Genomic DNA, 12,319 nt, shown 5'->3' with positions numbered 1-12,319 from the left:
TAAAGTAAGGAGACGTGGATATAAGGTGTTTAAATTAAATTAAAAGTGTTCGGAGATCGGAGTTATTCGTCTTAAGAAGGAAAAAGAAACAAAGACTTAATTAAAATCTGTTTTTACGTTAACAAAGACAACATGTATTAGTTTTTGTCTTGTTTAAAGCCACAATATCACACTCATATACCTATAGAGTGTGCTCGCTGGTCTGTAGTCCGCCATTAAAACCAGAGAAGAAGAAGAACATGGTCGCCACCTGCCGTTAAACGAACAGTAGAAGAAGAAGCTGCATGAGGACACACATAGCATTAGCTAGCAGTGTCGGTAGCTTTTGTTACTTTTCATGATTATTTAAGCGAATTTAAGGAGTTAAACCTGCGCTAACGTCTTGGTTTATGAGAGTGGATATTGTTTATTCCGTTGCCATGCCAACAGGAAGACGTTTATTCTTTATTTAGTTGTTAAGGAGAAGCTAACTAAGCTAACAACGTCTCTTTGTTATTGACTTTTTTTATATGGTTTCGCTGCGTTTAATCACCTTTATTTAGTGTCTAATGATGAAACCCGGCCCTGTTTCCTCTCGGTGCATCTGCTGACAGTGATGTTAAAGCTCACTGGACTCTTTAGGAGAGGTCTAACTTTAAGGAGGACTGGAGGACATTGCAGCTCTGCAGAAGACATGGCGAAGGGTTACTACGCAGTGAGGAAAGGAGTCAAACCTGGTGTCTACTATTCATGGTGAGGCTGGTTTACACTTTTATACACTTTAATATGTAAAGGAGGAAGGAAAGAAAGAAGAAAGGGAGGGAGGGAGGAAGGAAATAAAGAAGGGAGGGAGGAAGGAAGGAAGGAAGGAAGGAAAGAAAGAAGAGAGGGAGGAAGGAGGAAATCATGAAGGAATGAGGGAGGGAGGAAGGATGAAAGGAAGGAAAGAAGACAGGGAGGGAGGAAAGAAAGAAGACAGACAGGGAGGGAGGAAGCATGAAGGAATGAGGGAGGAAGGAAGGGGGAGGGAGGGAAGAAGAAAGGAAGGAAGGAAAGAAGACAGGGAGGGAGGAAGGAAGGGGGACGGAAGAAGGAAGCAAGGAAACAAGACAGGGAGGGACGAAAGAAAAGACAGGAAGGAAGGAAAGAAAGAAGACAGGGAGGAAGGAGGGAATGGTAGAATACAGTCTATGGGAGGGAGGGAGGGAGGAAGGAAGGAAAGAAGACAGGGAGAGAGGAAGGAAGGAAGCATGAAGGAATGAGGGAGGAAGAAAGAAAGGGGGAGGGAAGGGTAGAATACAGTCTATGGGAGGGAGGGAGGGAGGAAGGAAACATGAAGGAAGGAAGGGGGGAGGAAAGAAAGAAGACAGGAAGGAAGGAAAGTTATGGATCCATTTAGGAGGGTTTTATTCAGTATGTATAAATAAGGGCAAAATAAAATTCTTAGAATATGAACTCATTAATGCGCATATTGTTTTGACCTCAGCTCTCTACTTATCAAGAATAATGTTCAGCTCAGTGTTAATCTGACTGATAAACTACCAAATAAAGAATATATAAGGTGTAAGATGTGTTGATATATTTCCAGTCTGTTAATCAACATTTTTTCTCTGTGATTTTAGGGACGAGTGTAAGAAGCAGGTGGAAAAGTTCCCGGCCGCCGCTTTCAAGAAGTTTGCATCAGAGAAAGATGCGTGGGCGTTCGTCAGAGGAGTCGATCCGTCTCCTATTCCAGACGTGAAGAAAGGTGGGCTAACCCTAATAATCATTAAACCCTTTTATTAATGGGCAAATATCTGCTGTTTTTATATTTGTTACAGGAAGAATGTTGATAATATAAAGCCAGTGGATGATAGAAAATCTTCTTAGAGACGTTTTTAAGCAGTACAATGAAATAGTCTGTCCCCTTGTGGCTGATATCACCATAGACTGTGTAAAAGAAATGGATGTAACATCCGTGACGTCACCCATTGGTTTGTGGACTGCTGCTCGGAAGCCAATAGTTTCTAATCTAGGCAGCGCCATCTTGAAAATTTCTGGTGCATGCTGGGAAAAATAAAAACACGGATTCTACTTATATGGGCATGAGGCGGAGCCATGAGTGGAGCGGGGAGGTTGCTATGGTTGCGAGGGCTGGATCTCGAGGACATTGGGCAATCAACCTGTCAATCAGGACGTAGCCACGCCCTAATGCATACCCTGCTTTATCGTCACATATAAAATCAGGGAGGCCAAAATGTCCCAAATGAACATCATACTGCATTGAAGAAGGCTTCAAACTAGCGATTGAGACCATAAACACATTTTGAAAACGTTTACTGAGGTTAGAAATCAAGTGAGAAGTTGGTGAATTCTCCATTGACTTGTATAGAGACGGTCGCCCCCTGGTGGCCTTTTGATAGAATGCAGTTCTAAGTTCTAAGGGGGGGGAAAGCAGATCCCTTATATGAAAAAACCCCCAACAACAATTTGTGTCTTTCAGTGTCTAAGAGTATCGAGCCGTCCGTCAATATGCTCCCTAAAAGAGGCCCGGAGCCTCTGATGTACATCCCTCTGGGTAAGAAGAGATGTCACTCAGAGGAAGGAGAGGAGGAGTCCCAACGCAAACGAGTCAAACCGACAGAAAGCTCGACGCCTGAGAGCTCGACGTCAGTGAGTGCAGACGGCTTTACGTACATGGGTAAGATCCAAACATCCAAAGACATGAGATAAATGTGATGTGGAGATAGTTTTTCTAACCTTCGTGTCGTCCTCCCGGGTCAAATTGACCCCATCTGCTTTGACTGTTCCTTCTTTCCTTCCTTCCTTCTTACCTTCCCTCCTTCCTTCTTTCTTTTCCTTCCTCCCTTCTGTCCTTCTTTCCTTCCCTCCTTCTCTCCCTCCTTCCTTCTGCCCTTCTTTCCCTCCCTCCATCCTTTCTTCCTTCCTTTCTTTCCTTCCCTCCTTCCTTCTGTCCTTCCCTCCTTCTCTCCCTTCTTCCTTCCCTGCCTCCATCCTTCCCTCCTTTCCTCCTTTCCTCCCTTCCTAACTTCCTTCCCTGACTCGAGGACACCAGGAGGGTTAATAAAGTAATTCTTCCTCTCCTCCTCTAGGTGACGCTGTGGTCGTTTACACTGACGGCTGCTGTTTGGCCAACGGCAAGACCGGAGCTAAAGCCGGCATCGGAGTGTACTGGGGCCACAACCACCCGCTGTAAGAGACACACACACACACACACACACACACACACACACACACACACACACACACACACATAGACACCTTTTACCTGTTAAATATATAATAAAATGATCATTTGTCACATTTGTTCTGCAGAAATGTTGGCGACCGGTTGCACGGACGACAAACCAACCAGCGCGCAGAGTTGCAGGCAAGAATGTTTTCTTACCTCTCATCATGTTTTAAGTGCTGGTTAAAGTCAAAATCAACACTTTCACAAACTGGGTCTATTAAAAGGAAGGAAGGGCGGAAGGAAGAGAAGAGAAGACAAGAAGGAAGGAAGGGAAGACAGATGGAAGGAAGGAATGAAAAGGAGGAGGACAAGAAAGAGAATACACAAATGAAGGAAGGAAGGAAGGAAGGAAGGGAAGACAGATGGAAGGAAAGAAGGAAGGAAAATAAGATAGGGAGGAAGAAAGGAAGGACAGACAGAAGGAAAGAAAATAGGAAGAAGGAAACTGGGCCGGATTGGACCTCTCGGCGGACCGCTTCTGGCCCACGGGCCGCATGTTTGACACCCCTGATGTAAAGTAACTGTGTGTGTGTGTGTGTGTGTGTGTGTGTGTGTGTGTGTGTGTGTGTGTGTGTGTGTGTGTGTGTGTGTGTGTGTGTGTGTGTGTGTGTGTGTGTGTGTTTCTATGTACCAGGCAGCCTGCAGAGCGCTGCAACAAGCCAAAGAGGAGAAGATAAAGAAGTTGGTTCTCTACACAGACAGCAAGTTCACGATCAACGGTGAGTCACAACTTCCTAAAACAGCTCAACATTTAACCCGCTGAGTCCAAAGTCATGTTCAGGTAAACTAGGTTTAGACCTGAAAGAAGGTTTGAAATATGTGTGTGTGTCTTTCTGTCTTTGAGGGAACCAGTTTCAGTCCAAAAAACACAACTTTCAAGAACAATGTGAGGCTTCAGACTTGGGTTTTAAGTTTAAGGTTAAGGTTAGGAAATGTATTATGTCAATGAATGTCCTCACAAGGATATAAAGATAAACGTGTGTGTGTGTTTCTGTATTTTGAGAAAACATTGTCAATTATTGGGAAATACACTTTATTACATTATCAGGTTCTACAAGCCATTTAGCTGTGATGGTTTGTGAATGCATTATGTTAATTAGTGTCCTCACAATCATATAAAGACTAACGTGTGTGTGTGTGTGTCCTGCAGGTGTTACCAGCTGGGTGAAAGACTGGAAGCGTAACGGCTGGAGGCTGAAGTCTGGAGGTGCGATCACCAACAAAGACGACTTTGTGAAGCTGGACAGACTGAACTCAGAGGTGGAGGTAGTCTGGGTAAATATCCGCCTCTCACATATTACTGTCTTTTTATTATTCTACTATTGTTTTAGAGAGACACTGAAGAGTAAACAGTGATGGGGGGGGGGGGGGGGGGGGGGCTGTACTGTAAAATAGAGGTAGGTTAATTCCTCCTGAACTACCTGCTTCCTAACTTTTGTATTACCCCTTTAAATATTATTATATATATTATTATTAGGAAGGAAGGAAGAAATGGAAGGAAGGATGAAAGGGAAGAAGAGGGAAGGAAAGATGGAAGGAAGGAAGGAAGGATGGAAGGGAGGAGGAAGGAAAGAAGGACAGGAAGGAAGGATGGAAAGATGGAAGGAAGGAAGGATGAAAGGGAAGAAGAGGGAAGGAAAGATGGAAGGATGGAAGGGAGGAGGAAGGAAAGAAGGACAGGAAGGAGGGAAGGAAGGAAGGATGGATGGATGGATGGATGGATGGAAGGAAGGATGAAAGGGAGGAAGGATGGGAGGAAGAAGGAAGGAAAGATGGAAAGAAGGAAGACAGAAGGAAGGGAGGAAGAAGGAAGGAAAGGAGGGAGGAAGGAAGGATGAAAGGGAGGAAGAAGGAAGGAAAAAAGGACAGAGGAAGGGAGGAAGGATGGGAGGAAGAAGGAAGGAAAGATGGAAGGGAGGAAGGAAAGATGGAGGGAGGAAGGATGGAAGGATGGAAGGGAGGAAGAAGGAAGGAAGGACAGAGGAAAGAAGGGAAGGAGGGAAGGAAGGAAAGAAAGAAAGAAAGAAAGAAAGAAAGAAAAAGAGTCAAAACAGACGGGGTGACCCGGGAGGACGCCAGGAAGGTTAATGGTTGTTGCTCATCATCCTGTATTTAAAGCACTTAGTGGCTTGTGGGTTTTATTTTTTGCACTCTGCTGCCCCCTGCTGGCCCTCAAACACTATTACCCCTTTAAATATTTAATCATATATATTTTATTATCCTCCTAAACTCAAAACACATGAGAGACTAACTTTAAATCCAATAACTCGTCTTATTCTCTGACACTGTTCTCTGATTTCCAACATAACCTGAAGGCAGAGAAACATCAATATTTAGACCGCTGTAGAGGTTAAAGAGAGGGAAGGAAAAAAAAAAAGGAAAGTGAACAGTGTTATTTTTATTACTTTTACAAGAAACTAAAAAACTTGTTCTGTAGTTTTGTTAATCAGGAAGTTTTCTGTCCACAGCAGGAACACAGTACCAACAAAAAGGGATTATCACCTCATTAAATTAAGTAAAAATATATAAAATGCAAAGCTGTTGTGTACTCGAGTCAAGGAAGGAAGGATGGAAGGGAGGAAAGGAGAGGAAGGGAGGAAAGAAGGACAGGAAGGGAGGAAGGAAGGAATGATGGGTGGAAGGAAGGGAGGAAAGGAGAGGAAGGTAGGAAAGAAGGACAGAGGAAGGAAGGATGAAAGGGAGGAAGAAGGAAGGAAGGGAGGAAAGGAGAGGAAGGAAAGAAGGACAGAGGAAGGGAAGAAGGAAGGAAAGATGGAAGGATGGAAGAAAGGGAGAAGGAAGGAAGGATGGAAGTGAGGAAAGGTGGAAGGAAGGAAAGAAGGACAAAGGAAGGAAGGAAAAAAGGACAAAGGAAGGAAGGAAAGAAGGACAGAGGAAGGGAAGAAGGAAGGAAAAATGGAAGGATGGAAGAAAGGGAGAAGGAAGGACAGAAGGAAGGATGGAAGTGAGGGAAGGAAGGAAGGATGGAAAAGAGGAAGGAATGATTGGAAGGGAGGACAGAGGAAGGAAGGAAGGAGGGAAGAAAGAAGGAAAGATGGAAGGAAGGAAAAGAGGAAGGAAGGAAAGAAGGAACAGTCAAAACAGACGGGGTCAGTTTGACCCGGGAGGACGACAGGAAGGTTAATGGTTGTGTGCTGCTCATCATCCTGTATTTAAAGCTCTTAGTTGCTGTGGGTTTTATTTCTTGCACTCTGCTGCCCTCTGCTGGCCCTCAAACATCCACCGGGGGCGCTAGAGGCACATAAAGGCCAGAGTGTGTGTGTGTGTGTGGTAAACTGCCTGATTCAGACCTTTTTTTTTTTTTTTTTTTAATCCTCCCACTCCACCGAAGTGACTGATTCTGGTCCGACACCATGACAGGAAACAGAAACAGCAGTTTATCTGTTAAAGTAACGATTGATCCAGTGAGTGATGCAGGAGGACCAACGATTAACCAATTAGAGCCAATTAGTGGGACGGATACTGTTGTCAAGCTGTGTGTGTGTGTGTGTGTGTGTGTGTGTGTGTGTGTGTGAACCAAGGAGGAGTGCAGATTAGATGTGAATCATGATTGTGTTGCTGCATCCTCCAGAAACTAAGACTAAAGACTAATATCTAAACTGCAATTATTTTTGGCTGATTATTACAAGTATGAAATGATTGATGATATTAAAGGTAATTATCATGTTTGCATTATTTATTCGTTCTCGTTGAAGAATATAGTAAAATAATGATGTTGTGAGTTTTGTGTGTGTAGAATAATACAAAATTCCCTCCTTTCCTCCCTCCCCCCTCCCCCTTCCTTCCTTCCTTCCTTCCTTCCTCCCTCTCTGTCTCTGTCTCTGTCTCTCTTTCTCTCTCTCTCTCTGTCTCTCTCTCTCTCTCTCTCTCTCTCTCTCTCCCTCTTTCTCTCTGTCTCTGTCTCTCTCTCTCTTTCTCTCTCTCTCTCTCTCTCTCTCTCTCTCTCTCTCTCTCCCTCTCTCTCCTCCAGTTGCATATTCCCGGTCACGCCGGCTACAGAGGCAACGAGGAGGCCGACAGACTGTCGAGAGAAGGAGCAGTGAAGCCTTTAAAGGAAAAACAAGACGACGACGATGATGATTGTAGTTAGTTCATCATTTAATGCTGCAGGACTGATCGTGTGGATTGGCAGCGTTTGTGACCAAGAGGTGTGTGTGTGGGGAAGTGTGTCTTTTTCTGTTGAATGTTAATTTTTTGCTCTTAATAAAGTTTTATGTTTCTGCTTCAGCTTCCTGTTTGGTATACTGTGACGGAGAATAAAATCAAAAGTCGATGTATGAAGTTATCAGGAGCAATTTTTCCTCCTGTGTTTTTTTTCTTTTGGTGGAAAGAAGAGAAAGTTTAAAAAAAAAAAAGGTGAAGAAAGGACAAAAAGAGATTATGTGAGGAAGATGAAAAGAGAGAAACAAAATTTGAGTAGTTGAAGGATAAAGGAAGAAGGAAAGAAGTAAGGAGGGAGGGAGGAAGGAAGGAAGGAAAGGAGTAAGGAGGATGGAAGAAAGGAAAGGAGGGAGGGAGGAAGGAAGGAAAGGAAGAAGGAGGGAGAAAGGAAGGAAAGGAGTAAGGAGGGAGGAAAGGAGGATGGAAGAAGTAAGGAGGGAAGAAGGAAGGAAGGAAAGGAGTAAGGAGGGAGGAAAGGAAGATGGAAGAAAGGAGGGAGGAAGGAAGGACGGAAAGGAGGATGGAAGAAAGGAAAGGAGGGAGGAAGGAAAGAAGTAAGGAGGGAGGAAGGAAGGAAGGAAAGATGTAAGGAGGGAGGAAGGAAGGAAGGGAGGGAGGAAGGAAGGAAGGAAGGAAAGATGTAAGGAAGGAGGAAGGAAGGAAGGAAAGGAGGGAGGAAGGAAGGAAGGAAAAAAGTAAGGAGGGAGGAAGGAAGGAAAGGAGTAAGGAGGATGGAAGAAAGGAAAGGAGGGAGGGAGGAAGAAAAGGAGGAAGGAGGGAGGAGGGAGGAAGGAAGGAACAGGGAGGGGGAGGGAGGAAGGAAGGAAGGAGGGAGGAAGGAAGGAAGGAAGGAAGGAAAGGAGTAAGGAGGGAGGAAAGGAGGATGGAAGAAAGGAAAGGGGAGAGGAAGGAAAGAAGTAAGGAGGGAGGAGGAAAGGAATAAGGAGGGAGGAAAGGAAGAAAAGCACTAAGGAGGGAGGAAAGCAGGATGGAAGAAAGGAAAGGAGAGAGGAAGGAAAGAAATAAGGAGGGAGGAAAGGAGGATGCAAGAAAGGAAAGGAGAGTTGAAGGAAAGAAGTAAGGAGGGAGGAAGGAGGGATGAAGGAAGGAAAGAAGTAAGGAGGGAGGAAGGAAGGAAAGGAGTATGGAGGGAGGAAAGGAGGATGGAAGAAAGGAAAGGAGGGAGGAAATGAGGATGGAAGAAAGGAAAGGAGAGAGGAAGGAAAGAAGTAAGGAGGGAGGAAGGAAGGAAGGCAGTAAGTAATACTCTAGAGGAGTGTGTGTATGTTTCTGCTTCAGCTGTCTGTTGATCTATGAAGTTATCAGGAGCATTTTTTTTTCTTTTTCTTTTTTTTTTTGGTGGAAAGAACAGAAAGTTTAAAAAAAGAAGGTGAAGTAAGGACAAAAAGAAATGATGTCAGAATAAAATCGGAATATTTTAAGGATAAAGGAAGAAGGAAAGAAGCATTGTGTGGGGGGATAAAAGAAAATATTTGATTTTAATTTGATTATGCAACACAAAAAAAATGCACTGAGGTGTCATTTGATGTAATTCCCTCCATCGACCAGCAGGTGGAGCAAATGTCAAAGTTTATTACAGTGAAACTGATGGAAACTGAGAAAAGACATGATTTAAATCTGGCAAATCCAAATGTTAGGTCACAAAATTAAACTGAGACTGTAAACCAGTAAATATTATTATATGATCACTATAAACCTTAAGTATTACTGGTTGTATCGGCTGAGTGTTGAGGGTTTCCATTCTTGGTCTCATGATGGTATCAAAGACTGAAAACTGTCATATTTCAGTCCAAAAAGTTGTCATTAAAAGTTAGTTGTGATTTATATTTTCATAGGTTTTTTGCTGTATGAACAAAGAAAGTAAACCCATAAATAATAAATAATAAAGTTATTCATTGCTTGACATATAAATATCTGATGAACATCTAGTCATATATTTAGGACTGCAGGCTGAGTTTATATATTAGAGACTTTATTAACCCTCGTGTCGTACTCCCGGGTCAAATTGACCCTGTTTGTTTTTACTCTTCCTTCCTTCCTTCCTTCCTTCCTTCTGTCTGTCCTTCCTCCATCCCCCTTCTTCTTTCCTTCCCTCCTTCCTTCCTTTCCTTCCTTCATCCCTCCCTCCTTCTTTCTTTCTTTCCTCCCCCCTACCTTCCTCCCTTCCTTCTTTCCTCTGTCCTTCCTTCCTTCCTTCCTTCCTCCTTCCTTCCTTCCTTCCTGCCTTCCTTCTTTCTTCTTTCCTTCCCTCCCTCCTTCTCTCTTATCTCCTTAGATTGTAGAGATGAAATTAACCCTCCTGTTGTCCTCAGGTCAAGGAAGGAAAGGAGTAAGGAGGGAGGAAGGGAGGAAAGGAGGATGGAAGGATGGAAGAAATGAAAGGAGGAAGGAAAGGAGGAAGGAAAGGAGTAAGGAGGGAGAAAGGAAGGAAGGAAGGAAGGAAGGAAGGAAGGATGGAAGGATGGAAAGGAGGGAGGAAGGAAGGAGAGAAGGAAGGAAGGAAGGAAAGGAGTAAGGAGGAAGGAAGGAAGGAAGGAGGGAGGGAAAAGAGTAAAGAGAAAGGAAGGAAGGAAAGGAAAGGAGTAAGGAGGGAGGAAGGAAGAGGGAAGGAAAAATTAAAGAAAGAGGAAGGGAGGAACAGTCAAACGAGGGTGGGCGACCATCTGCCTTGACCTTCAGGTTGAGAACTTTAGATTTCATCCTTTTTTTTTTACCTTGTATTTCTTAATGGGAACACGTTTATTTGCTAAGGAGTTTAAAAAAAAAAAAACATCTGTGAAATGGCTGAAGGCGAATTCAGGGTCAGAACCCGAGAGATTCAACCAAAAATTTAAAGTCTCTCTTAATAAAAAAAAAAAAATGTGGTGGTTATCTCTCTTTTTTTTTAATGCAGAAATTTGGGCAATGATCACTTGAGTCTAGTGCAAACACACCACTGGCTGTGAATTTATGTGGTTTGATCGTTAGGATTATATCTTTCAGGATCGACTTTTCTGGGTTTCTGGTGTCTGGTGTCTGGCTGAGTAGGTGAAGAAATGAGCTCAGTTAAATTTAACCCTTAAACAGACAACGTGCACCAGGAGATACAGACTCTTTAACCTTCCTGCTGTCCTCCCGGGTCCTTCCTCTGTCCTTCCTACCTTCCTTCCTTCCTTCCTTCATCTGTCCTTCCTTCCTTCCTTCCTTCCTTCCTTCATCTGTCCATCCTTCCTTCCTTCCTCAGATCTAAGTTCAGCTGTTAGGGTAAATGTTCCCTCCTTCTGTCCTTTCTTCCTTCCTTCATCTGTCCTTCCTTTCTTCCTTCCTTCATCTGTTCTTCCTTCCTCCCTCCCTCCCTCCCGCCCTTCCTTCCTTCCTTCCTTCCTTCCTCCCTCTCTTCCTCCCTCCCTCCCTTCCTTCCTTCCTTCCTTCCTTCCTTCCTCCCTCCCTCCTTTCCATCCTTCTTCCTCCCTCCTTCCTTCCTTCCTTCCTTCCTTCCTTCCTTCCTTCCTTCCTCCCTCCCTCCTTTCCATCCTTCTTCCTCCCTCCTTCCTTTCCTTCCTTCTTCCTCCCTTCCTTCCCTTCTTCCCTCCTTTCCTTCCTTCTTCCCTCCTTTCCTTCCTACCTTCCTTCCTTCCTCCCTCCCTCCCTTCCTTCCCTTCCTCCCTCCCTTCCTTCCCTTCCTCCCTCCTTTCCTTCCTTCTTCCCTCCTTTCCTTCCTTCCTTCCTTTAGGTGCAAATGACATAACTAGTAAGGCCTGTTTTAAGGGTTAATTCAATCAATAGTGATTTTTGTTTTTATCCCCTCAGAGAGAGAGAGAGGATAACCAGTCAAGGTTAAGGTCACTACATAAGCAAAACTTAAGAAGCTTCATACTCAGATATAAGATTAACTAATTTATCTAAAGGTTTGATGAGCAGGTGAGAGGTGATAGGCCTGGATTACCATACCACTATTTTATTAGTATTATTAACCCTTTATTGGGCAAATAATTATATTTGGTAACCCAAAATATCCTTCCTTCCTTCCTTTCTTCCTTCTTTCCTTCCTTTCCTTCCTCCCTTCCTTCTTTCTTCCCTTCCTCTTTTCCTTTCTCCCTCCCTCGTTCCTTATTTCCTCCACCCTTCCTTCCTTTCCTTCCTCCCTGCCTTCTTTCTTCCCTTCCTCTTTTCCTTTCTCCCTCCCTCGTTCCTTATTTCCTCCATCCTTCCTTCCTTTCCTTCCTTCCATCTGTCCTTCCTCCCTCCCTCCTTCTCTCCTCCCTTCTTTCTTTCCTTCCTCCATCCCCCTTTCTTCTTCCTTCCTTCCTTCCTTCCTTCTTTCTTCCCTTCCTCCCTCCCTCCTTCTCTCTTTCTTTACTCCCCCCTACCTTCCTTCCTTCCTTCCTTCCTTCCTTCGTTCTTTCCTCCGTCCTTCCTTCCCTTCCTCCCTCCCTCCTTCCTTCCTTCCTTCCTTCCTTTCCTTCCTCCCTCCTTCCTTCCTTCCTTCCTTCCTCCCTACCTTCCTTTCAATGAGTGTCCTATAAAGGGTTAAGGTTTAGAGACACATAGTTAATGCAAAAGGAATACAAATTATTTTGGCAGAGAGACAAAGAGCGTGACATAAAGACAGAAAAAGAGTTTCGGTCCACCTCATTTGTATTGAAGTGAAGTAACATCATCCTTAATTTCATCAGACAGGCAAGTTTCTGGTAGAATTCAAATATCTGGATTGGGGAGACGGACTCAGATTCAAACGTAGTCCAGTTTTGTTACTAAGCTTCTCACATCCATGTGGATTAATCCATTAATCCAAGACCTCTGTGGTTTAGGAAGTCCAGATGAATATCAATTAGAATTTGATTAGTAGTCTCATTTCTGTTGTGCGGCTGTGACTCTGGAGGAAGAGCGGTTGTCCACCAATTGGAAGATTGGAGGTTCGATTCC

General features: G+C 43.9%; 2 protein-coding genes across 2 annotated transcripts in view; one reads left to right on the top strand and one right to left on the bottom strand.

Annotated features, from left to right (window-relative positions):
- rps7 (ribosomal protein S7) overlaps window positions 1–12,319 on the bottom strand; it is a 95,402-nt gene that overhangs the window by 11,658 nt on the left and 71,425 nt on the right. The gene's annotated exons all lie outside the window — the stretch shown is intronic.
- Window positions 238–7,385, top strand: rnaseh1 (ribonuclease H1). The gene is made up of 8 exons (XM_053337563.1): window positions 238–732; window positions 1,602–1,726; window positions 2,462–2,659; window positions 3,072–3,171; window positions 3,295–3,349; window positions 3,846–3,930; window positions 4,362–4,486; window positions 7,203–7,385. The coding sequence occupies exons 1-8, from the start codon at window positions 596–598 to the stop codon at window positions 7,320–7,322; spliced, it is 945 nt and encodes a 314-aa protein (XP_053193538.1). The 5' UTR covers window positions 238–595; the 3' UTR covers window positions 7,323–7,385.

The sequence above is a fragment of the Scomber japonicus genome, chromosome 17 (genome assembly GCF_027409825.1).
Source record: "Scomber japonicus isolate fScoJap1 chromosome 17, fScoJap1.pri, whole genome shotgun sequence".
NCBI classification, from domain to species: Eukaryota; Metazoa; Chordata; class Actinopteri; order Scombriformes; family Scombridae; genus Scomber; species Scomber japonicus.
The sequence above is the reverse complement of the archived record's forward strand: the minus strand, read 5'-3'. Positions and strand labels throughout refer to the sequence as shown.